The following is a 24,960-nucleotide window of genomic DNA, read 5'->3' as shown; positions in this document are numbered from 1 at the left end:
CTGGTAGGAGACAATGTGTGAGATGGTCAGATAATATATCCATGGGTCAGGTTTGGGAATGCAACAGAAAAGTGTAATGATGGTTGCTTCTGTTAGAATCTTGTAGACACAAGTTTCACAACCCCCTCCAAATGAGCATTGAAAATGGATGAATGGATGGAGGGATGGATAGATACTGCAAAATCAAGTAACAAGTTTTATGTACCAAGAACTAAATATCACTATTAGGTCTAAATAATCTCATAAATATAAAATAAAACTTATTTTATCCAGAATGCATCCCAATTTTAAGATCTGCTTTTCAAAGAAACCCAACTATTATTAATGAGTTCATATGTCACAATATCTCAAGCAGTGAATAATATTAGAGATACAGGGTAATGAAATGCTTTGCATAGTTTTCATGAAAAAAACTGAGTTTTCTAACCTTCTCTCCAGGAATACGTTTTGGTTTGACAGACTTCATTATGCAGACAGCATCAATGACAAGACGGACGCCATCTGGTGGTCTCTGCATTGCTCTCACTTCAACAACATCATTCTTATTAAGTGTCTTTAAACTAGCCAGAGCTTCTTCCTGAAATATTTAATTATTAATTCCATCATAAGACAGAAATTAATTTTTAATCAAATATTTTCATTTATATCCAAAGCAAATAATAAACCATCTTAACTTGAAAGGTCCCCACCCCACCCCAGCCTTTTTTTTTTATGTTAAGAAATAAAGAACATTTTGTGCAAAATCTTCAGTTTTAGTTTCAATTTGTTAAAGAAATTGCGATCAAAGTGAAAATGTATTGTGAAAAGATTTCACAGAAAATAATCTGTTACAATTTTAGACAAACAGAAACCACATAAGAATATATTATATGAGGTGATAAAAATATAATTAACAATTAAATATAGTTTATAAATTTCTCTAGAGAGAGAGAGAGTATAAAAGAGTCACAAATAAATAACAGTTTGCAGTTGAAGGACAATATGAAATAATGTTACTGACTAAAGCTGGCAAAGCCTCACTGAGATCTCTCTGTGCATCATCTGCAATAGCTTGTGTCTCTCGTGTTTTCTCTGCAGCTTGTGCTTCTTCATTCTGAACAACTACTTTGGTTTCTTCACCAACTTTCTAAAAAAATAACAAAAGAAAAAATTATGAAGTAAACTTATGGCCTTTAATTATAAAACTTTAACTATGACTAATTAGCCAATTAACATAAAATTCCATTAAAACAGATTGTTTAGATTTCTAATTAAGGTTTAGACATTTATATCTTAGTTCTTAATGTACATTTTAAGTCTAGTTTAAAATATATGATGATAAAATTAAACTTGTTTCTCTTTCAGAAGTTCAAACATAAACATACTTCTTGGACCAATGAAATTTTAGCTCTACATTTAGTTTCACACTTGCCCCTTTTAATCAAGCAAAATTGTATGAATTCACTACCAACCAAACCCCTAATAATTGCTACTGTAATAATCTCAATAATTAATTTTTGATTCCAATAGTTTAGATAAAGTTATTGTGTATCAGTGCTCTATACAGACCAACACACTATCCAGTTCATGTATTTGACCAACCTGTATCTTTTTTAAACTATGTTTTAGTCAACATATACATAGATTTTGGAACTTAAAAAGAAGAAATAACATTTCATTTTCTAATTATATTTGGGTTTTGAGATAAAAACAAATAATGGTAACTAAAAGTGAAACATTTTATCAAATACAAAATCATAATCCAGAAATAAAACTAAAAAAAATCTTCTGGCCTCTGCACACTGCAGCTTCTAATCTTCATAGACACTCTGAACAAAATCATTCACCTCTTATCTGCCACATACCATAGTTGGTAATCTAACATTGTAGATTAGCCCCTAAACATTTGTTTTGTGGTTTAATCTCTTTTAAACTGAGACATCTTTTAATTTTCACACCCCCTTCTACCTCTTTTTACACTACACTGCTTTTGAACCAACTACTTTATTTTTTTTTTTTTTTTTTTTTTTCTATTCTAGGCACAAGGCCCAAAATTTTTGGGCAGTGGGGGTCAGTCAATTAGATCAACTCCAGTATGCAACTGGTACTTAATGTATCGACCCTGAAAGGATGAAAATCAAAGTTGACCTTGGCAGAATTTGAACTCAAAATGTAAAGACAGATAAAATACTGCTAAGCATTTCACCCAACATGGTAACGTTTCTGCCAGCTCGCTGCCTTTTGAACCAACTACTTTAGCTTTACCAACACTTTCATTGCTCAGATCCATTCGTAGCAACCTTTCCACCTAAAAATAAAATTTGATATAAGGATTTTTTCTTTTACGATTCTATACTTCACACTTTATATTTCAGATTTCATTTATTATTATGGGCACAGGTATAGTTGTCATGTGGTAAGAAGTTTACTTCCTAAAAATATGGTTCCGTGCTTGACAACCAGTTTTCATTTACACTCTTGTAATTTGGCAAAAGTGACCAACAGATTAAGAATCAGGCTTAAAACAATAAGTCCTGGGTGTTGATGTGTTCACCTAAATTCTTCAACATGGTGCACCAGCATTCCCCTGGCAGTCAAGGCTCACAAACCCCCAAATTCCTGAGCACTTCACAAAAGCAAAAACAGATCAACAGTTATAAATGCAAAGAATCTGCATGCAGAATATATCAGCCACCAAGTCATCCAACTAATGACAACTTGGAAATATTTACCCACAACTAAAATGCCTGCCTTAGATTTTCAGGAGGAAAAGGTTGCCTGAGACTCGTTAGTTCCCTAACAAGTCTTTTCAAACATGGGACATTTCAAGAAATACTTCGTCACATAAAAAAAAAAACCTAACCCTAATTTCTGCCTTTTTTATTTCCAACTCTTCACTGTGCGTTCACACAACAAAATACTTTTCAAACTATGCATCTATCTCATGAGCATATATATATAGAGACACCAAGAAAACTTTTCTAATCACTTCCAACTTCTCTTTACCTTCCTCCTCAAAGGTTTAGAAGAAATCAAACAATCAAATCAATCTTTTGATCTCAATGATCACCATTAGGTTTTCATTGAGCCAAATGGGAACTGCTAAACTATCTAACAGTCATATGGTTCCTCCATGAAATTTTCGAAAATCAGATTGTTTCTAGCCTAAGAACCTTCAAGCAAAGTTGCTTGCCAATCACCACAAACATTTTTCAGTTTGCCGTCAGATTATTCCATCATAATGTTCATCAACAAAGCAGTTTCTGATCCACATTTTAATATCTTTCAACTTCAGCTTTCAGGAATCCCCTTATAGCCCATACAGGCATTAACAGTGGTTCAAGCTGTACATTAACACCTTTCCCCTCATTGGTTGGAAAGAGCCTATCAGGTGAGCCACACTCTTTCTCCTCTGATGAAATAATAATATATCACTCACTCCATTAATGTTCTCTATATTTGTGGCATTGAAATGATGAGAGGGGATGTAAATCTCAGCAGGATAGGAATGTATGTCACAACTAAACATTGCACACACTTATCTCTGTATGATAACACATTTATCACCAAAATTGAAGAACTTACAGTGTCTTGTGCAATTTGTTCCATTGTAGAAACTGATTCTTTCACAGCTTCATCCAAAAGTGGACGCATTCTTGCCAAGTCTTCTTGTAAGATAGCCACATCATTTGCAGTAGCCAGTAGCTAAAGACAGTGTTCAGAACATAATTGGGTAAAATGTAATAATTTTGATTTTTTAAATAAAGTAATAACACGAAAAAGCAAAATACAGACAAAAATAAAAATAGCAACTGCAAATAAATATGATACAATAACTAAAAATTATAATTTAACTTTGTATGGAAAGAATGGGAAAATACCAATTATTGGATTTCTATATCAAATGACAGGGGATAAAACGAAAAGTAGTTGATAGCTTCCATTATCAAAATAACCAAGTCAGTATCAGGGGTAGGTGCTCTGAGAGTGTAGCTGCTAGAATAAGAATAGCCTGGGCAAAGTTCAGAAAGCTCCTATCTCTGTTGGTAACAAAGGGCCTCTCTCTCAGAGTGAAAGGCAGATTGTATGATGCTTGTATGCAAACAACCATTCTATTCATCAGAGAAACATGGGTTGTGACTAGTGAGGACATGCATAAACTTGAAAGAAATGAAGCTAGCATGCTTCGCTGGATGTGTAATGTCAGTACGCATGCACAACAGAGTGTAAGCATGTTGGGACAAAAGTTGGGCATGAGAAGCATCAGATGTGCTGCGCAAGAGAAACGACTGCACTGGTATGGTCAAGTGATGCATATGGACAAGGATAGCTGTGTGAAGAAGTGCTGAACTTTAACGGTGGAGGGAGCCTGCAGAAGAGGTAGACCCAGGAAGACATGGGACAAGTTGGTGAAACATGATCTTTGAACATTGGGCCACACAGAATCAATGACAAATGACTGAGACCTTTGGCAATATGCCATGCTTGAGAAGACTTGTCAAGCCGACTGGCTGAAGCCAGCGTTGCATAACTGCCATGTAAAAAGCACTCTTCAAATTTTTTCTTATCTGCTTTCCCTCTGTCTATGTTCTGCATCATGAAGACCAGAGACTTGGAGTGTTTTGAATTGCAAGATAGTGTGTGAGAGTGAATCGTGATGTCATAGGAGAGAAATGTGTTCGCATGAATGATGGCTCACTTGCATTTAATGAGGCTGCAAAGAGAGAGACTTGGAGATGCCACTATGAAAGGTTGCTAAATGAAGAGAATGAATGGGAGAAAGAGAGTCTGCCAAATATTGACCCAACAGAGGGACCAGATATTTGAATTGACAGTACCTTGGAAGATAAAGCAATTAAGGGTATGAAGACAGGGAAAGCACCCAGCCCATCAGGAATCACTGCTGAGATGCTTGAAATATTTGTCAGTGTAGGCTATAATCTAGTCATCTGTATAGACAACCAGGTGATACATGGAGTCATACCCAATGAGTGGTGTAGCAGCACCATAATCAACTGCTACAAAGGTAAAGGTGATGCCTTGGATAGAAATAAATACAGAGGTATCAAATTGTTGGATCAGGTGATGGAAATTACGGAGAGAGTCATAGCCCAATTAATTAGAGGGAGAGGGTTAGTCTAGATGAGATGCTGTTTGGTTTTGTGCCAGGGAGAAGCACCATTGATGCTATATTTCTGGTAAGGCAGCTGCAGGAGAAATACATAGCCAAAAATAAACCTCTGAACTTAGCTTTTGTTGACTTGGAGAAAGCTTTTGACAGAGTCCCCTGGTCCCTTATCTAATGGTCAATGCAGAAACTAGAGATAGAAAAGTGGTTGGTGAGAGCTGTACAAGTCATTTACAGAGACACTGCCAGTAAGGTGAGGATTGGCAATGAGTACAGCAAAGAATTCAGGGTACAAGTAGGGGTTCATGATAGACTGGTCTAAGCTCCACATATGGGAAGATGGTTATTCTGTTGAGGCACTTACCATCCCTTAGGTCAAGACCTACTGGCTCCACTTGTGGCAGGAAGGTAGCCATACTGAGGCTCTAATGATACCCTGATGAGAAGATGTAGACTGTGAATTTAAAATATGATCCATTCTGTTTACTCAGTTAACAAGTAAGATTTTAATTTTTGCTCAAAGCAATAATTTAAAATGAATAGTTGAAAAAGAAAATGTTTTTGTCTCCCTCAAAGAAATGGGCCATGGGTCACTTTCTCATATCTATCCACCTTTTCTATACTTCAGTAAATACAAATATCAAAGAATTAGCTGTGACTTAGTTCGTAAAAGAAGCAATAAAAGATTCACTTTAGTAATAATTGGCTTACTTTGTCAAGTCCTGTTTTCAATCGTTTCCAAGCAGTGGATATTTCATCCTTTTTCAACTTTATAAGTTTTGAAAAGGTACCAAGTAATTCTAGATAACTTGTTGGTGTAACATAGTTGTGTCGAGACAATTCTTGCCGATATTTATCTGTGTAGACTGCAACAGTTGAATGAATATCTTGGCACATGTAAACCTGCCAACGAATACAACACTTTGATGAAAAGAAAAACTAAAGTATGCAGTAAAATCTAGAATTAAAGGCAACTGGTGCAGGTCTGTGCTAGCAATGAGTAGTTCCAAAAATAATGTAATAGTAGTAGTAGTAGTAGTAGTAGTATAAATGTAGCAATCATGAAAAAATGAAAAAATTCAACATTTCATGCTCAAATCCATTATTGCAGAAGACAATCTGGGGGTCATAGTGACTCCTTGATTTATGTGAAAATATCTCCTCTTCCTTGATAAAGAGACTGAGCTGGAAATATTGAATTCTTCTGCCCCCCCACCTTTTTTTTTTGCAATGCATTTTTTTTTTTTTTTTGCTTAAATACATGTTAACCAGCATGGATCATTTTGATACAAAGTATGCATATTATATACAATTCATTGCTCAAGATAGAATGATAGCAAAAAATATTGCAGTAACCTCATGTGAAAAATGCCAAATTTTTGCCAGAAAAATAATAATGAATGAATGAACTATTTTCCTTAAATGTTGCTTAGAATGAGAAGTTCATAAAATGAAACAAGTTAGTATCCTGTAATGCAGAGGAGAAACCCGTTTGTTGATGGTGTCTGATTACACCAAATTTTTCCTCTTGCTACTGTTTTACATTGTAGCTTAGAATAAGCCTGCTAACTTTAGCAGAAAATTACATTTCAGATATTTATGACCAACAACAGTTTTCCCATATAGTCACAATTGTTTTTAATTTATATACTTACAAGACTATCTATCATTTCACTAAATATGCCTAGTTCTGGAATGTCTTCAAGAAACCGTAGAGCCACAGATTGCAATGCATCTTCAGGCCATGCACTGAACCAGTCAATGGTACAACAATTGACCAGAGCTGGAAACTGTCGGAGACGAGCACGGAATACTTCACCTAAAGGGCTAAAAATAAATATATAGTTTTAAACTATTTGCAGTTAATACATGAATTTTAATGTTTATCTTTTAATATATGTGTGTTATTTCTTTACTATCCACAACGGGCTACACACAGAGGGGACCAACAAGGACAGACAAACAGATTAAGTCGATTATATCGACCCCAGTGCGTAACTGGTACTTATTTAATCGACCCCGAAAGGATGAAAGGCAAAGTGGACCTCGGCGGAATTTGAACTCTGAACGTAGCGGCAGACGAAATACCGCTAAGCATTTCGCCCGGCGTGCTAACATTTCTGCCAGCTCGCCGCCTTAATATATGTGTGTGCATATATTATCAGTGAGTGTCCATAAGTCAGGATAAAAGGACACTCACTCAAAAGTATAGAATAGGTATATTACAATTATTATTATGGTTCGGCTCAGGTTTGGTCTTATTTTTGGTTGGATTTAAGTGGGTAGCAGGTTACAATCAGTAATCTTAGGTTTCCACAGGTGTTTTCAGCAGTCTTTCAAGTGCTTAGAACCCTCCTGATAATCCTTGCTGTCACTAAGAGACAAACTTTCTGTAGGAGCTCTACAGGGCATTCTATTCCAATCTCCTTTGGTCATTTTTCTATATCTTTGCTTACTGCTCTCAACGTATCAATTATCATAAGTACAACCTATACGGTTTGTATGCTCCAAACTCTTCCTATTTCAAATTTTAAAGGATTTTACTTTCTTTTGTTTTTCTTCCACTTTCTTTAAGATCCTAGAATAAAATGGGTTTGATGGGCTGATAAGTTAACAACTTCACTTTTCCTTATTGTTATGTCTGGTCTATTATTTTCTAACTTCTTGTCTGTTTGAATAGGAAAGTCCCACAAAATCTTATTATTATTATTATTAAAGCGATGAGTTGGCAGACCTGTTAGCACACTGGAGAAAATGCTAAGCAGCATTTACCCAACTTTAGGCTCTGTGTTCATATTCTGTTGAGGTCAATTTTGTCTTTTATGCTTTTGGTGTTGATAATATTGGTACCAGTTATCGCTGATATCTCAGTTAACACTGGGGTTGATGAAGACCTCTGGTCCTTTCTTCAGTCTTTTAGGTCTTGTACCTGTCATAATGTCATCATTTAATGTCCCTTTTTCATGCTGGTATGAGTTGGATGGTTTGACTGGAGCTGGCATGGTCAGGAGCACCACCAGGTTCCATATCTGTTTTGGATTGATTTCTCTAGCTGGATGCCTTTTCTAATGCTAATAATTTTGCAAAGTGTACTGGATGCTTTTTACAGGCAACAGCAACAATGTTTTTTATGTTGCACCATCACCAGTGCTTTTTACATGGCACCATCATCACCATCGTCAATGCTTCTCCAAAATCAAAATAGAGTAAGAATAGGGCAAACAATCTTCAAAAGTTATTATCTCAGCTAGCAACAAAGTGATTTCTCATTTAAAGTGGAAGTTAAATCGTATGAAGCTTGCATACAAAGTTTGATGTTGCATGGTTAAAAGACATAAACCGTAAAGGCAGAGGATTTATGAAGGTTTGATGCTAACGTGTATTTTGGGTTTAAATAACTTTTGTTGCTTATAAGTCTTTAAATTTTTCAATAACTTTTCCAATTGTATTAAATTATTCCTTGTGTTTCCATACTTTGCTATGATCCTAACCTTGCTAAAGGCATCAAGTCCCTTACTACTATCTCTCTCTCTCTCTCTCTTGTGTGTGGTGATGCTGGCCATTACTGGTTTGTGATGTACCCACCCATCCCCACCCCACCACCAATACTGGAAATCTCTCTTCTCATTCTAGAAATACCGACTGGCCTCTGCTTCACTTCTGTATCAGAAGGCTTGCATACATCCCTCCCTCTCGAACCCATCTAACTCTTTCTCTCTATACATAATAGACTAACTAATTGCAACTCATTTACTTAACTTAAACATTGACCTATTATATTGGCAGCTGTAATGCTTATATTTATAATGCTCATAAAACTTGGATCTACAATGCTTACATTGCACTCCCCCCACCCCATATAGCGGCAACAATTTTTAACATGATTGAATGATGTTAGGTGAGAGTGAGAGAGCAACTGATATGACATGTCTGCTATCAAATGATCACAGAAACCATTTTTACAGGTGCTGAATAACTTCATTCCTTCCCATGTTCCCTCCCACATCCCTTTCCCAATTTTCAGAGTTGGCACTATCAATGTAGGCATATTGAAAGGTAGGTCATTTGCTAACCACTTTACAGAGTACTCAATGCAAGTATCGTGGCAGCAGCAATAGAGGTCTCATTTCACTCAATAATTACTGTAAATGGTGTGTGGCAGTGGGTATCTGTTACAGTACTGGCAAAAAGGAGCGGGGGGGGGGGTTAATGCACCAACACAGGTAAGAGTGCCTTGCACATAGTAAATGTATAGGGTACTTAGTAACCCAAGACATTTCGACTGAGGAGGGGATTACGAGAGGGAACAATGACAAGAGAAAGACCAGAAATGAGTAGCTGAGATATGCCTGGTTGTGAGTGTAGAGATTATTTAATAAGCCAGGAAATGTGACTGAGAAGGGGAATAAGATGATATCAGGAACAGAATGGGTAGATGAAAGAAGTAGGAGCATGATAGAAAAAGCAAGGTGTTCTTTTGTTATATGGGTGGAATGAAGAAGGGAGTGATTGAGAATGTCAGAAGTGGACAAAGGTAAGGGCAGGTGATGGGATAAAGGTGAGAATAGGTGATGGATGACCACAGAAATGACTACTCAGGGAAGAGAGGAGAATGGTTGACAATACATAAAGACAAAGTTAGAGTGTATTAAGTATAGGGATGTGGGCAATCTTGGGCAATCTTGTGCAATCTCTTCTATATGAGTTTAGTGAAGGGTAAGGAGGTCAGATTGAGGTAAAGATGCGATCAGCACAAGTGGGAGTGAGATGAGAAATGGAGGGTTATGAGGAACAAAGAGATGAAAATAGTGGAGGGGGGTAATCAATCAAGGGTACAAGGAATGGGGATAGGAAATGCAGTCATGGCAGTGTATAAAATATTTTAGCTTCTAAACAGGGTACATTTTGCTATGGGTGGTTAGATTCTTTGTAGCACTTCATACCCCTAGTCAATATGGCCCTTTGTCATCTCCTCCATGAGACATGGCATTCACTACTTTGTCCCAAATATTTCTTGGTTTCCCTCTTCCACAAGTTTCACTAACTTGAAACATTTGGCATTTTTTAATGCAGCAATCGTTTTCCATATGCATTACATACCTGTACCAGTTCAGCTTTCTCACCTGCACACCAAACTTGATTCCTTCTATACCAAATTTTTTTTTTTCAACTCATTTGTACTCTGACATTCATGCACATTAACATTATACATCCATGGGAGCATGTTACACTGTATATTATATACTTAACTTATGCATACATAAATGCCTATAAATATTTACATACACTAATATGTATACACATATATTTGCATAGACACATACTATTATCAAAAAGCAATGTAACATATAAGGCACTAATATAACCTTTTCACTTTAAATGACTGACTTCAGCTGACCACATCTCACGAACTTCAGTGTTTACTGACCAATCACATGTCACAACTTTTACATGTCGTGATTTCTACATATGATGTTCAATACTTAATTGCATGTCATATCTTGACCACCTTAATACTGTCTTTCTTATCATGGCTTCCTTAATAACCTACCACATATGACATTCCCTAATGAATGACCTTACCACATATCCATGTCATCCATTGTTCTATCTGACAATGTTTAAATATATAAAAGACTATAAATATCTTACCTCATTGTTATTACAGTGTGTAGATTGGAACGAACCCGTTTAGTATAGCATGTATATAGATTAGTTTTAGTTGGTTGTAGTCCCATATCTTGTACAGAGGGTTTCATAGCTTCATAAATCTTATCCAGTTCCTCAAGGCTATAAATGTTTGGCACATCTCCAGCATTTAAAATATTGTTTAAATCTTCAAGAAATGATTCGTTCTTTATCTGTTAAAAGGAATGGAATTTAGTACTATACAACAACAACAAAAGTATTTTTTTCCTTTTTTGCATAAGTATGTAGACTAGAATTAACAGGTGAAAAGGACTAATTAACAGAAAATAAGCAAAGCAATACATAAACAAAGCAGTCACCTTGCCTTTTCTCACCAAAGAAAAGTAGAAATCAACAAAAACATGTGAGAAACATCAAAAAATTATTGAACGAATGTTTTGTTAAAAATGTTTGTCACATGAAATTAATTGCTGTTTTCTCTGCTGATACTGAAGGAATAGAAAGAAATAGTGTGATCAGATTTTTTTTATATAAATAGATAGGCGCAGGAGTGGCTGTGTGGTAAGTAGCTTGCTTACCAACCACATGGTTCCGGGTTCAGTCCCACTGTGTAGCACCTTGGGCAAGTGTCTTCTACTATAGCCTCCGGCCAACCAAAGCCTTGAGTGGATCTGGTAGACGGAAACTGAAAGAAGCTCGTCGTATATATGTATATATATATATATGTGTGTTTGTGTGTCTGTGTTTGTCCCCCCACCATCTCTTGACAACCGATGCTGGTGTGTTTACGTCCCCGTAACTTAGCGGTTCGGCAAAAAGAGGCCGATAGAATAAGTACTAGGCTTCCAAAGAATAAGTCCTGGGGTCAATTTTCTCGACTAAAGGCAGTGCTCCAGCATGGCCGCAGTCAAATGACTGAAACAAGTAAAAGAGTAAAAGAGTAAAGAGATAACCAAAATGAATTTCACAATAGAAATGATAAAGGCTTGTGATATTGAAGCATTTATAAAAGTAGCTATTAATTTGTACAATTAGATAATACAAACAATTTACCAAAAAATTCTCCACTTTTCATGCATTAAACAATCAACACAGTTTGCCGCTTATTAGCTTATTTTCTAGAATATGTAATGATGATCATCATCATCATCGTCGTTTAACATCCGCTTTCCATGCTAGCATGGATTGGACGATTTGACTGAGGACTGGTGAAACCAAATGGCTACACCAGGCTCCGATATGATTTGGCAGAGTTTCTACAGCTGGATGCCCTTCCTAACGCCAACCACTCAGAGAGCGTAGGGGTGCTTTTACGTGTCACCCGCACAAAGGCCAGTCAGGCAACAAAAAATGGGATGAAAATAACCTGAATGTAAGATAAGTCAATATTGTTGTAGTAAAGAGAAAGACAACAGAATGTTGTGATCCGTCGAATGTTAATAATACCAATTACAATGATGTTGAAATGTTGGTTTCAAATTTTGGCACAAGGCCAGCAAGTTCGAAACAGGAGGCAAGTTGATTATGTTTAAATCCAGTGCTCAAACTGGAACTTATTTTATCAACCCTGAAAAGTTGAAGGGCAAAGTTGACCTCGGCAGAATTTGAACTGAGAACATAAAGAGGGATGAAATGCCACTAAGCATCTTGCTATTGATGCTCCCAGCTTGCCACCTTATGATATTAAAATACTTGTAGTGGCGCGAAATTATAGCCGCCATTGAGGAAGTACTATTCTGCGCATGCGCAAGGGACTTCACCACCGGAAGCCCCTTGAGTTGCGCATGCGTAGTAAAACTCGTACTTAAACAGTTAGTTTCACTTTGTTAAGCGAGTTGAGCCTGAGACCTTCTACGTGACAACACCTCACTCCTCCACGAAGCATTTTTACACTGTTCTCTGGCAGGCATCAAGGAAGCCCTTAACCTTCCATTACCAAACTACAACTTAATCAGCGGCTGCTAAGCTGAATGACAGGAATTGTGAAACCAAGCATCATCATAAATAAAACCTTTTTATTATGTTGTTAATTGTTCTAATGTCTCTTCTTATATAATGCTGTTGAAATGGTGATAGAGAGAGACTAAAGTCTCTATGACAACTATCAAAACCATTTACATACTAATAACAGTCATAGATAGCAAACAAAAATGTCAAAAATGCAAGATATTAAAATCAAATTAAGAGAAATTAGAAAAGACAGCAAAAGCAGTAAAAAAAATATTGATTGGATAAACCAAAAACAAAAAAAAAAAATCACTGCTGTTGTTTAACTTCTTTGAAACAATCAAAACTATAAATTAAATCCAGTAAATATTATACAAGAGTTATGGGGGGGGGAGACAAGGGTACAAATAAGGATGCAAAAGAGAAACCTTAAAAAATATATTTTGGAAAGTAAGTTAAATCATCATCATCATCATGTAACGTCTGCTTTCCATGCTAGTATGGGTTGGACGATTTGACTGAGGACTGGTGAAACCGGATGGCAACACCAGGCTCCAATCTGATTTGGCAGAGTTTCTACAGCTGGATGCCCTTCCTAACGCCAACCACTCAGAGAGTGTAGTGGGTGCTTTTACGTGTCACCCGCACGAAGGCAAGTCAGGCGGTACTGGCAACGGCCACACTCAAAATGGTGTATTTTACGTGCCACCTGCACAAGAGCCAGTCCAGGGGCACTGGCAACGATCTCGCTCGAAAATCCTACGAAGGCCAGTCAGGTGGTACTGGCAACGAAGAATATATAAATTGCCAACCTAATTAACAAATCCAGGAATAAAATCCCAAACAACGAGAAATTATCAAAATGGTACAGAAATAATGTAAAAAGTTAAAATGGTTCATATAAAAAAAAAAAAAAAATGGAACAAACTTTAAAATTTTTAGGAATGATATGATAAAAAAAGTATGCAACTCTTCTTATCAGTAAGATATTGTTAAATAGCTAAAGTGTAAAGAAAGACTTGGTTTTCAATAAATGTTTTGTAATATGTAAAACAGTTTCAAATTTTGGCAGAAGGTCAGTAATTTTGGAGGAGGGAATATTACATCAGCACCAGTATTCAACTTTCATCTAGTACTTATTTTATCAACCCTAAAAGGATGAAATTTAATCCTGGCAGCATTTGAACTCAAGACATAAAGTTGGAAGAAATGCTGCTAAGCATTTATACCAGAGTGGTAACAATTTTGCCAGCTCGGTGCCTTAATATACAATATGTAATTTCTAAGACACTACATGAGATAATATGAAAGTTCGTCAAAATAGATTATACTAAAAACCAATAAGATTTATAAACTAAAAGACCTCAAATAAACAATTCTCCCAAACCTTCAGAAAACATTTCAATAAACAACCAGTTCTACTGACACTTGATTGTCGGAAGCCAAAGACAGGAAGAAAATATCTTGTAAGCTTAGAAATTCAGTTGCTAATCGATGTTTGTGGTAACAGTAGAAACCATGTACAGGGATGTCATCAGGAAGGCTAAACCTAGAATTATGAAGCCTCAAAGTAAACTTAACAAATACTGAAGTTTTAGTAAATAGGGAAGGATACAGGACCCTTCAACATTCAAGAAAATGATCCTGCTCAATATGCAAAAAAAAAAAAAATTGACAGAAATTCCATAAAATGAAACTAGTGTAAACTATAGGAATACAAGAGATGAAAATGGTATCACAGACAGACTAACAGAAATGGTAGACCAAAAGGCGGCGAGCTGGCAGAATCGTTAGCACCCCAGGCGAAATGTTCGTTCTGAGCTCAAATTCCGCCGAGGTCGACTTTGCCTTTCATCCTTTCGGGGTAGATAAATTAAGTACCAGTTACGAACTGGGGTCGATGTAATTGACTTAATCCCTTTGTCTGTCCTTGTTTGTCCCCTCTATGTTTAGCCCCTTGTGGGCAATAAAGAAATAAGAAATGGTAGACCCATATGTGGAAGAATGCACAGGAGCTACAAGCAGTAAGAGTACTCGTTCTTAATATCTGGCAGGATACCAAGAATTCTTTCATAGTTTGTGTTATCTAGGTAACCTTATCAGTAGTGTGTGTGTGTGTGTTCTAAAAGCATGGTGCCATAACAGGGTGGAAAAGTAAAAAAACTATTTATTTCCTCCAATGGTAGAGAAAGGGTGTCTGTCGCAGACTGAAAAGTAGATTGCATGATACTTGTAAACAAAGTTTGAAGCTGCATGATAACAAGATACAGGCCTTGAAAAGCAAAGAATTTGCAAAAGATGAAAAAAAAATGAGCTGAGTATGCTCTGCTGGACATGTAATATTAACACTGAATTGCAAATGGATTACTGAAAAGCTAGATAGATATATATATATCTGACTGGCCTCTGTGCGGGTGACACGTAAAAGCACCCACTACACTCTCTGAGTGGTTGGTGTTAGGAAGGGCATCCAGCTGTAGAAACTCTGCCAAATCAGATTGGAGCCTGGTGTAGCCACCTGGTTTCACCAGTCCTCAGTCAAATCGTCCAACCCATGCTAGCATGGAAAGCGGACGTTAAACGATGATGATGAGGAGGAGGAATCAGATGTAGTAGAGTGCAAAAGAGAAGACTGTGCTGACATGAGCAAAAAGGGATGAGTAAAAAGGATGTTGGTAAATAAAAAAAAAAAAAAGTATCATGTACTCCAAGTTAATGGAAAATGAAAAAGTGGAAGACTATGGAAGAGGTTAAACTTATGAAAGAAAAGAGGACAAAAAGACTGTGATAGTTGGCAAAATACTGCGATGGAAAAAAAACATACCTAAATGAGAGACCAAAACGAATTTATTGTGGCATTGCATGAGGTAATGAGGCTAAAGACCAAACGAAGACATGATGATGATATGCGTTTTGTATGTACGATGATGATACATCTGTGTGTGTGCGTGTGTGAAAGGAAGAATAATGCATACAATAAGGATACTTTGTTATGTCGACACAAGTCTCTGATTATAAAACTGTGTGGTATTCAGGCCTTCAAGACTTTTAGTTAGAACAAAATAATTTGTTATGTGAGCAAACAGGAACATCCTTCACAGAAAAACTATTAATATTACCTGGGTATCACTGAACAGGAAGACAACTGCTTGATTCTCTATTCCAGACTTCATCAATACCTTTTTTAAATCTTCTTTCCACTCACTGATGCCATAGTTCTTTGATAATTCCACTTGAAAACAATCAAATTCTACTCTGAAAAATGGCAAAAAAATTTGAAGTCCAGCTTTTTAAATCTAAAATATTTGCATATATAATAAATATGCTTACAATCTTTTAAAATAAACTTTACTAACCATCAGCCACTTTTTTGTTTAAATTGCACCCAGATTATTATCTCTGATCAAAGGTGACCCAGTTGCAATGATCTCTCTAGTTTTCAGATATAGTATATTTGGAATTGCATCATCCAATAAGTTTTTTTTTTCCTTTTTTTTTTTAGAGAAGGGATCTGGTTGCTATTTCTAGTAGACTATGTGACTATGGCTCATTATCAAACTATCATTCTTGTTTAACCATGGGTCACCTCTAATCTCTTACATTTATCTACTGAAGCAAACACCTTATTTTACTTAGCTGTTCCTTTGTATTTATACTTAATTACCTATATTTATTCACAATATATTTAAGCTACATTCCCTGCCACATACACTTTATTGTATCTTTAGCTAATCCCCCTTCCTGACACATTGCTCATTGAATTAATCTGCTTTTATTTATTTATTTTTTTTTTTTGTACAACAATGTAGCTGGAGGAAACCATCTCTGAGCAACAATAGCAGAAGTAATTACAACAGTCCATTTCCACAAACTGGTCACAATTTTGACCACAAAATCACAATGCTAATTTTTATCATCAACAGAGCAGTTGTAGCACAGAATTCTTATCATGACGATAATCAGAAGTTTTCTGTAAATTGTTCTAACACTATCTTCAGTCCCATAAACAAACTTAGATTCCAAAATCTCTTTTGTTGGTTGGATGATTTGAAACTCAAAAGAAAGATATGATAAACATGAAATAGATAAACAGTGATCATCAATATCCTTTGTCATCAGAGCCAGCTCAACAAAATCTGTTTTTTATCATAATGTAGCTTGAATCATAACCATCTCTCCACCACCACTGCCACCACCCCCACCCCCACCACCACCACCATCGTCATCATCATCATCGTTGTCATCCTCACAATCATCATTTAATATCAGTTCTTCATTGCTTGAGTCAAGAGTATGAAATTTGAAGTAAAAGAAAAGAGAATGATATATTACTAACATGTGAGAAGCAAGACGTGTAAGACTCTGCCGACCACTTCCCCCCATTCCAAGAAGCAGGGCATTTCCATATGGCTGACGAATAATTCTTCCAATTCTAGTGATGTGAGTGATTGCATCCATAAATAGAACCAATTTCATTTTATTGATGCTGATTTGGTTATAATCTTCCAAGAACTCATCTAACACACTGCTCAACTGTGAAGAAAAATAAGAAATTAAAGGTCTAAAATCAACAAAGCTAGAATGATATAATTGCATGGATATGAAAAAATGACTGTTGGTCAATACGTTTGTGTATAGAATGTAGAAACATGTATATGTGTATAAAATAACGTGTGGTTGCTTGTTTGTATTTGTCTGTGAATATATGTATATACATATATATACATAAATATGTATGTATGCATGCATGCATGTGTGTGTGTGTGTGTGTCTTCTACTTTTTAATTATCATATATCTTCCACTGAGGAGGAAGCTGGTTTCCACCAAAGATACCCATCTTTGGGATGTAGCTAACACAGACAAATTCACATCTAGAACTTGAGAAAAGTCTTGCATACTTTTACTGCTCCACTCACAGATTACACTTATAATGTACATATCAGCCTGTCACTTTCTCTTTCTAAAATCCAGGTTTATCCAGATTCTCCTGTAAGCATTTGCTAACAGAACCTAATGCTCCAATTATTATTGGTATGAATATGGATTCATTGTCTGGATATAGAAGCCAGAGGTTTTGAAGCAGTTGTTCATAGATATGCTCTTTTTCTTTGATTTACAAAGAGATATTTATATCTGCAGGGCAGCTGACCTCTATGATGATGCATACCTTTGCCCCTCTGTCTCAAGCAACAATATCCTGCCAGTTATGTTTACATTTGACAGAAGTTTTGATGGGAATATTCCACCAGTATTCCTTGAGTTGGTGTTTATAAATGTATTTCATAACAGAGAGATTTTCTAAATTTATTTCAGGACAATCTTTTTTGCGGATGACATTGTAAATTGTTTTAGCGATAACATCATGCCACATAGGGGGGGTAGTGCCATGATGACATTTTTGAACAGCTGCTGATCACATGCATGATGTCTGCCACAGAAACATGACATAACCTACAGACGCAGTTGCACCTTAGGATTGCTCGAGCATCACTGTCTCCCTTGTTCACCAGGTACTTTGTGGCAATCTCCTGTTCCTGGACTGCAAACGCATAGCCTTCAAAGTGTGATGTAATGTAGTGGTCTTGTGAACAAGAGAGCTTGTACTTCATGTCAATTCTACTGTCTTCTTCAAGCTTCCAGACAACATACCCATGCATAGTCTTTTTTTTGTTTTGTATGCTGAGTGCTTTCCATGCAGATCTTCTTTGAGGTAAGAGAGTCCAGCTGTTTTGGGGGCTGTATAGGAGATCATCAGGAAGAGAGTGTTTCTTGAGGAGTTCACTGCCAACTCATACAATGTTGCTCACTTCACTTTTCAGGACTGCATTAATATATTTAATTTTGCTGCTGTTGTTTAGCAGGTACTGCCTGAGTGATACCATACAGTATTTGAAAGCCATCTACACTGCTTCTGTAACTGTTTGTCAAGGTAAATAGTGAAGTTTTGTTTGAATTTTGGTTGTCAAGTGTTCTTTCAGTGTTTGAATTTATCACTCATTATTTCTGTTTGCTCATAATCAGTTACCAATTTCTCAAGCAATGACAGCTTGAGAAATGACAGTTTTATTATTATCATGTTATTTTTTAGTTGATATTATGTCCCTGCCTGTCATTGAACTGAGAATTTGAGGGTCTGTAGCCCGCACTCTTATCCATGATGCTATATGTCTGTGAGCAATTATAGAATGAATTTTGGGGCTTATAAACTTAATATTTTATTTTTTCTTAATACTGGTTCCCATATTACATTCTTATCTGCACTCGGTCTGCTTAAGAAGTTATTGTTTCCTAACATATGTCCTGCCTCTTTTAATTTTTGTATTTTCCAGTGGTGTTCTCTCTCTATTATTTTAACTTCATCCAACAGGGAGAGGTGGTCTCCATTTTTTCAGACATGATTGGCTATACCCCATTTTTCAATATCTCCTCATGTCATAGCTTTACGATGTTCCTCTACCCTTATTTTGAGTGGGCTGCATGTTTTGCCTTTGTATAACCTATCGCAACTGCATGGGATGGAGTACACACAGTTTTTGGTCATATTCTCTTCTATGGGTGGTTTTACTCAAAGGAGATATTTGCAAAGTGTTGTATTACTTCTGAATACTGTCCGGATGTCATATGGATAGCGTATCTTTTGTATCTTCTCCAAGAGGCCTTTGACATAAGGCAGACAGACTGTAGACAGTTTATGGGTTTCATCCTTTCTCTTCCTAACTTGAGTGGAGAGTATGTTTTCTGGGTAGCTGTTGCATATTAGCCTGATCATTTTTTCGTGATGTGTATCAGGATCACTATTTATTGTCTATGCTTGATGTTTTAGGCACTGAGCAATCCCTCTCTTTCTACTGTATGGATGGTGCTAATTGAAGTTATTGTCCAGTGCAGGCTGGCTTGTGGTATACGGACGTCCTGAACCCATACTCATTAATACATCCAGGAATGTCAGCTGATTGTCTTTTTCCTTTTCTACTGTGAACTGTGTGAACGACTTTATTGAGCTTCAATTGGACATCCTCCTGGTGGGGCCAGAGTATAAAGGTGTCATCGACATAACAAAGCCATTGGTTGGCTTTAGTGGTGTTGATCCTAAATAATATCAACAGAAAAATAAGGATGAGAACAGTGTACCCCATTAGTCAAATAAAAGGTTTCATTAAAAAATTCCACCAGAACAGCTGATGAAGGCTGGAGAATACATCAGCCGAAATGTTGAGGTAACAACAAACAAGATAAGGACACTTATCCATCCATTGTAATTAATGTACATAATTGCACGTCTCAAAAAAATTTTTTAAAACAGAATTGTAATACTTTTTTTTTGTTTTCATTTTTCAAATTCCTCACAAATGGAGAAAAAGCTGGTTTCTTATTTCTTTATTGCCCACAAGGGGCTACACACAGAGGGGACAAACAAGGACAGACAAATGGGTTAAGTCCATTAGATCGACCCCAGTGCGTAACTGGTATTTATTTAATCGACCCCGAAAGGATGAAAGGCAAAGTCGACCTCGGCGGAATTTGAACTCAGAACGTAGCGGCAGACGAAATAGCGCTAAGCATTTTGCCCGGCGTGCTAACGTTTCTGCCAGCTGGTTTCTAGCTCAGAAACAAGACTCCTTTTTTGGAATTTATAAATCATCAAATAATGTAGTCTTTTATGTATATCTTTAGGAAGAGCTTTATCACACTGAACGGTTTATCTTTCAAACTGTAATATGTTGTTTGTGGCTTTAGAGTAAACTTATGGTTGATGGCCTAAAATTAAGCAATAATTTCTCACAATAGTGAAATCTTTTACTTACCACTTCTAGTTCATGTTTAAGGGCAATTAGAAAGTTTATTAATGTTTCTTATTGACCATTCCCATAGACCCTAGTAAATATTTCATAAAGATGCAGTTGATAGTAAATATGCACATGTGCATGTAGACATATAAAATAAATAATATGATAAATACATATACTGTAGATTTATAGTATAAATCTGTATGCTGACTACACATAAAGATTTATCGCTGTGTATGGAATGTTAATTTAATATGTAATGTATTGATTTTTTTTTTCCTTTTAAATACAAAGGGAGAAATTTACAATGGAGAAATTTAAGTGGAATGAAACATTAAATGGACTGTGCTGATGTCAAAGCTGGACCATAAAAAGAAGTATTTTTCTTATTTCAAGGAATCTAGTATGAATTTCAACAATTTCTAGCTATTCATTGACCTAGATAAATATATGGTACACAAATGTATATTCTAATATACGAGCAATGGAAATTTAGATGCCCAACTCTCTGAAAGATTTCGTTTCTTTCTTCTACATGTCATCTGCAGATATTTTAATGAATTGCCAACTAAAAAGTTGTTCATTAAAAGAGAATGTGTCTAAAGGTCCTGAGATAAGTCACAAGAGGACCCATCATAAAGCAGATGCCTGCTCAGCAGGTAACTCAAGTTTATTGGTCAATATTATTTACCCAACATGTCCTATAATTCCAACACAAAGTTTACCAAAAAGCAAACACAGTGCTGGCCCCAAATCTTTGGAATGATTTTTTTATATGTAAAATCTAATAAGTAATCAAAAGCAGGTAAATTATTTTATGAAACAAAAAACATTGCATAACCGTTCGTTTGTTTGAAAACAAACATCAGATTTTCCCTTAAGCAAGTGAATTAATTTCATGAAATCAATTCTTCCTCTTTTTTTTTTTTTTGGAGTTTCTCACAATTATTGCTAGATTTTTTGTGTTCCTTCTCCACCTAAAAGGAAAATATCATTTAAGAATTCTTTGCATATACCATTCAGTAGATCACCACTCAAGCTATTTGTTATAGAATGGTCAGTCTACATTACTCTATAAAGAGCATAGGGCCAGTCTCCTAGTTTCTTTGGCAAATATATTCCTCCGAGGATGGAACACAGAATTATTCATTTTTACCAACTGGGAAGACTGGAACGTGAAATAAAGTGTTTTGCTTAAGAACACAATGCATCACCTAATCCAAGAATTGAAACAGCAATCTAACAAGCATGAGCCAAACAGCCTAACCACTGAGCTATGTGCTTCCACTTTTTTTATAAAATACCTTCTGATAATCAGTGACTTCTTCATAATTTCGAATATCACCACTCCTGGACATAAAATCTGTAAACAACACTGGCTGATTGATTATGACTTCATCAAAATCAGTCTCAAAATCTTCCTCAATTCTTTGCTTAAGGCATTCATTAAACCAGTTACGGTCTTCATTATTAACCAGACGATCCTGGAATACACGGCAGTTTTCATGATACCACAACCGCAACAAACTAGATATGCTCTGTAGATAGAAAAAAGATTAAAACCTTAGAAGTATCTATATTTTCATTAAACATAATACACCAAATAGGAACAAATAAGAATTCTCAATATAATATTTCTTCATGCATGGAAAAGTAAAGTAAAAGTACAAGCAAATGGAGTTGCCTGATAACAGAATAAGTATCAGCAATTGGCAGCAGAATGGGAGAATTCTTAGAAAGTCAAAGTGTGATGGCACTGATGAGAAAGGACCCAAACAAGGGAGGGGTGAGGATCAAATATAGAGAAATTTAGGTCCACAAAACTGCTGAAAGCAGGCTTCAAAATGCATGTACATATACATATGTGTGTGTGTGTGTGTGTGTGTGTGTGTGTGTGTGTGTGTGTGTGTGTGTATATATATATATATATATATATATATATATAATTTAATTCCAAGAGAGTTAGAGGTTGTGAATCCAACCAATTAAGGGATAATATCTATCCAATATACTGCTGGTAGAATACCCAATTATTATTACACAAGTGTTTTTTCATTGCTTGGCAATTACATTACCGAGTGTAATAAATGGGTGAGGGTAAAAGTTGTTTTACTCTTAATTTATACAGCAATAAGAAAATAGAGGGGATTAAGAGGTGGTAGCCATCAACTTATAGACATTATATTATGTCTATTTATTTATTTTTTAAAAACAGACAATTATAGCAATATAAATACATGTACAACATATTATGCTTTACATATATAAAATAAGTTGATGAATACCACCTCTTGATCCCCTCCATTTTCTTATTGCTATCTATATATATATACATATATCTGATTATCTCAGTCTCATCTGCATTGAAACCATCAACAGTTTATGCCTAGCATAGTCAGGATTCAGCTTTGTAGCCATTTTCCAAGCAACAAGAGTAATGCCTCTGCATGCAATTGCAACCAAACAATGAATGAGAATGGCTGGACACATACTAAGACTGCCAGGGAAGAGGCCTGCCAAAACAACCATGGGCTGGATGCTGCTGGAAGGTAAAAGAAAAAGAAGCCGGTCAAGGAAGACATGATGTAGTACCTTTAAAGAAGACCTATGTGGGCTGAACATCACCTGGCAAAAAGCATACTGGTTGGCCAGAGACAGAGATAACTGGCAATTGTTGACTGCCCGATGTGCCACTCAAAGGCACCAACGGACCTAAGATGAAGATAAGATAACCATGATTAGGGATAAGCACTGCAATATCTTACTTTGATTTAAATTAATTTTCATTAATTATATACCATAATTAATTTATACTATAAATTGCAGTGTTCTTGATTGCTTGTTTGATTGATTGATTGATTGATTGAGTGTCGGCAGATTCACTCGAGAACGGTGCAGTGGAATCGCGTGAAATTCAGCACAGAGTGGCAGCATGGTCCACTCATGTTCAGGAGATTTTTATTGCCCTCCAACTCCCATGGTTACCGAGATAATCGATTATTACTTTTTAAGATAGGAATATCCCATTCAAAGTGGGGAGGGGTGATTTTGTTGCCTTTCCCATGGGCGAAATTTTACGAAAAACCAGCACAATAAAGATTTTTTTTTTCCAAGTAATGTGGCTGGGTTTGTTTTTCGAAAATTTTAATCAGAGGCACAGAAAAAAAATAATTTCAATTTTTTGTGCATTAAAAAGCCAAAGCTGTTAGACGTTGGCGTACAGCGATCGATATATATGCAGTGAATGTTTTCTCCATTTGCGTGCAATAAGGCTTAGGGCAAGCAAGTGTAACACCGAAATAACTTGGAAAGAATGCATGTGGGAATGCCGTTATAATGAATGCTCATTTAAATGTATTTTGCATGGAGTTGATGTACTTTTTAACAGGAGAGGAGTGCCTGCAGTCTGGTTCTTCTCAAGTTTATGCATTTTCAGGTTCAATGTGTTTCAAATAAGTACTGACAATTGAAGGTGATTGCAAAGACAAAGAACTACCTGTTTTTTTTTACCAATTTTAACAGTGAGAACATTGGACAAAATATATTATTGACATTAATAGTTTGTACCTCAGCTAATTACTGTTGAGAACTGCATAATCCATGTGTCATGTTAGAGATCTAAAAGGCATTTTTGAATTTGATTATTTTCTTTAATCCAGGCAACGCTGGATATTTCTGCTAGTTAATTATAGAATTAATTATACTTATTTCTAATGAAAGAACTGATGAGATTTAATTACGAAAGATCTATGAAAGTTATGCTTTACTGTTTCTTATTGTGTGTGTGTGTGTACACATACAAACATATTACACATACATAAAGATATATACATATTAGATATATATGTTGTACCTTAATTCTTTTAATGTTTAACATAAGCATTCCCTGGAAAACCTTTGATAAGTCTCTGAGATTGAATGTGTAATGAGATTTGGCTGGAGTTGGTAACAACTGCGTTGTGATGGTGTTGTAAACCAGAATAGATGTATCAATAAGTTGTTCACTATATTCAACAACTGACTCTTCCGTGGCTGAAAAGACAGAAAAAGGTCAAATGATCATATGGTGCAACATCTCATACATCTGAGATAGTGCACCAATGGCATGCATGCACACACAGACACACACACATACAGCAGTTCCACTGTGACAGTCCAGCATGACCTTTTGATTAAACAGTTTTCTAGAACAGTTTCACTGAATTATCAGGTAGCACTTATGGGTTGAGTTTGGTAAAGATAAAATAGATTGGTTACAAAAACTGGACTGCATAAACACTTCTTTCTATTTCTTAGGCTATTTTGCTGAAATGATGAAGAAATTAAAAAAAAAAAAAAAAAAATTACATGGTAAAATGGGTTTAGTTGGAATGTAAGTTAATTTGAAACACCTCTTTATTTAACAGATTGAGCCGCTTCTTATATTGCACGTGAGAGAGTCTCATATGTTAACTTTCAACCATATTTGT

The 24,960-nt window shown here is 35.9% G+C and overlaps 1 protein-coding gene across 1 annotated transcript in view; it reads right to left on the bottom strand.

Annotated features, from left to right (window-relative positions):
• LOC106881614 (dynein axonemal heavy chain 1) overlaps positions 1-24,960 on the bottom strand; it is a 176,133-nt gene that overhangs the window by 38,963 nt on the left and 112,210 nt on the right. Inside the window, exons 48-57 of the mRNA XM_089337496.1 lie at positions 24,345-24,523; positions 21,796-22,029; positions 17,040-17,236; positions 15,823-15,958; positions 10,760-10,968; positions 6,763-6,934; positions 5,819-6,010; positions 3,565-3,684; positions 1,001-1,126; positions 428-577 (exon numbers count right to left, since the gene is read on the bottom strand). Of these exons, the coding sequence (XP_089193622.1) occupies positions 428-577; positions 1,001-1,126; positions 3,565-3,684; positions 5,819-6,010; positions 6,763-6,934; positions 10,760-10,968; positions 15,823-15,958; positions 17,040-17,236; positions 21,796-22,029; positions 24,345-24,523 (1,715 nt within the window). The remainder of the gene's footprint in view (positions 1-427; positions 578-1,000; positions 1,127-3,564; positions 3,685-5,818; positions 6,011-6,762; positions 6,935-10,759; positions 10,969-15,822; positions 15,959-17,039; positions 17,237-21,795; positions 22,030-24,344; positions 24,524-24,960) is intronic.

Source organism: Octopus bimaculoides, chromosome 19 (assembly GCF_046866305.1).
Source record: "Octopus bimaculoides isolate indiv1 chromosome 19, ASM4686630v1, whole genome shotgun sequence".
Taxonomy (NCBI): domain Eukaryota; kingdom Metazoa; phylum Mollusca; class Cephalopoda; order Octopoda; family Octopodidae; genus Octopus; species Octopus bimaculoides.
The sequence above is the reverse complement of the archived record's forward strand: the minus strand, read 5'-3'. Positions and strand labels throughout refer to the sequence as shown.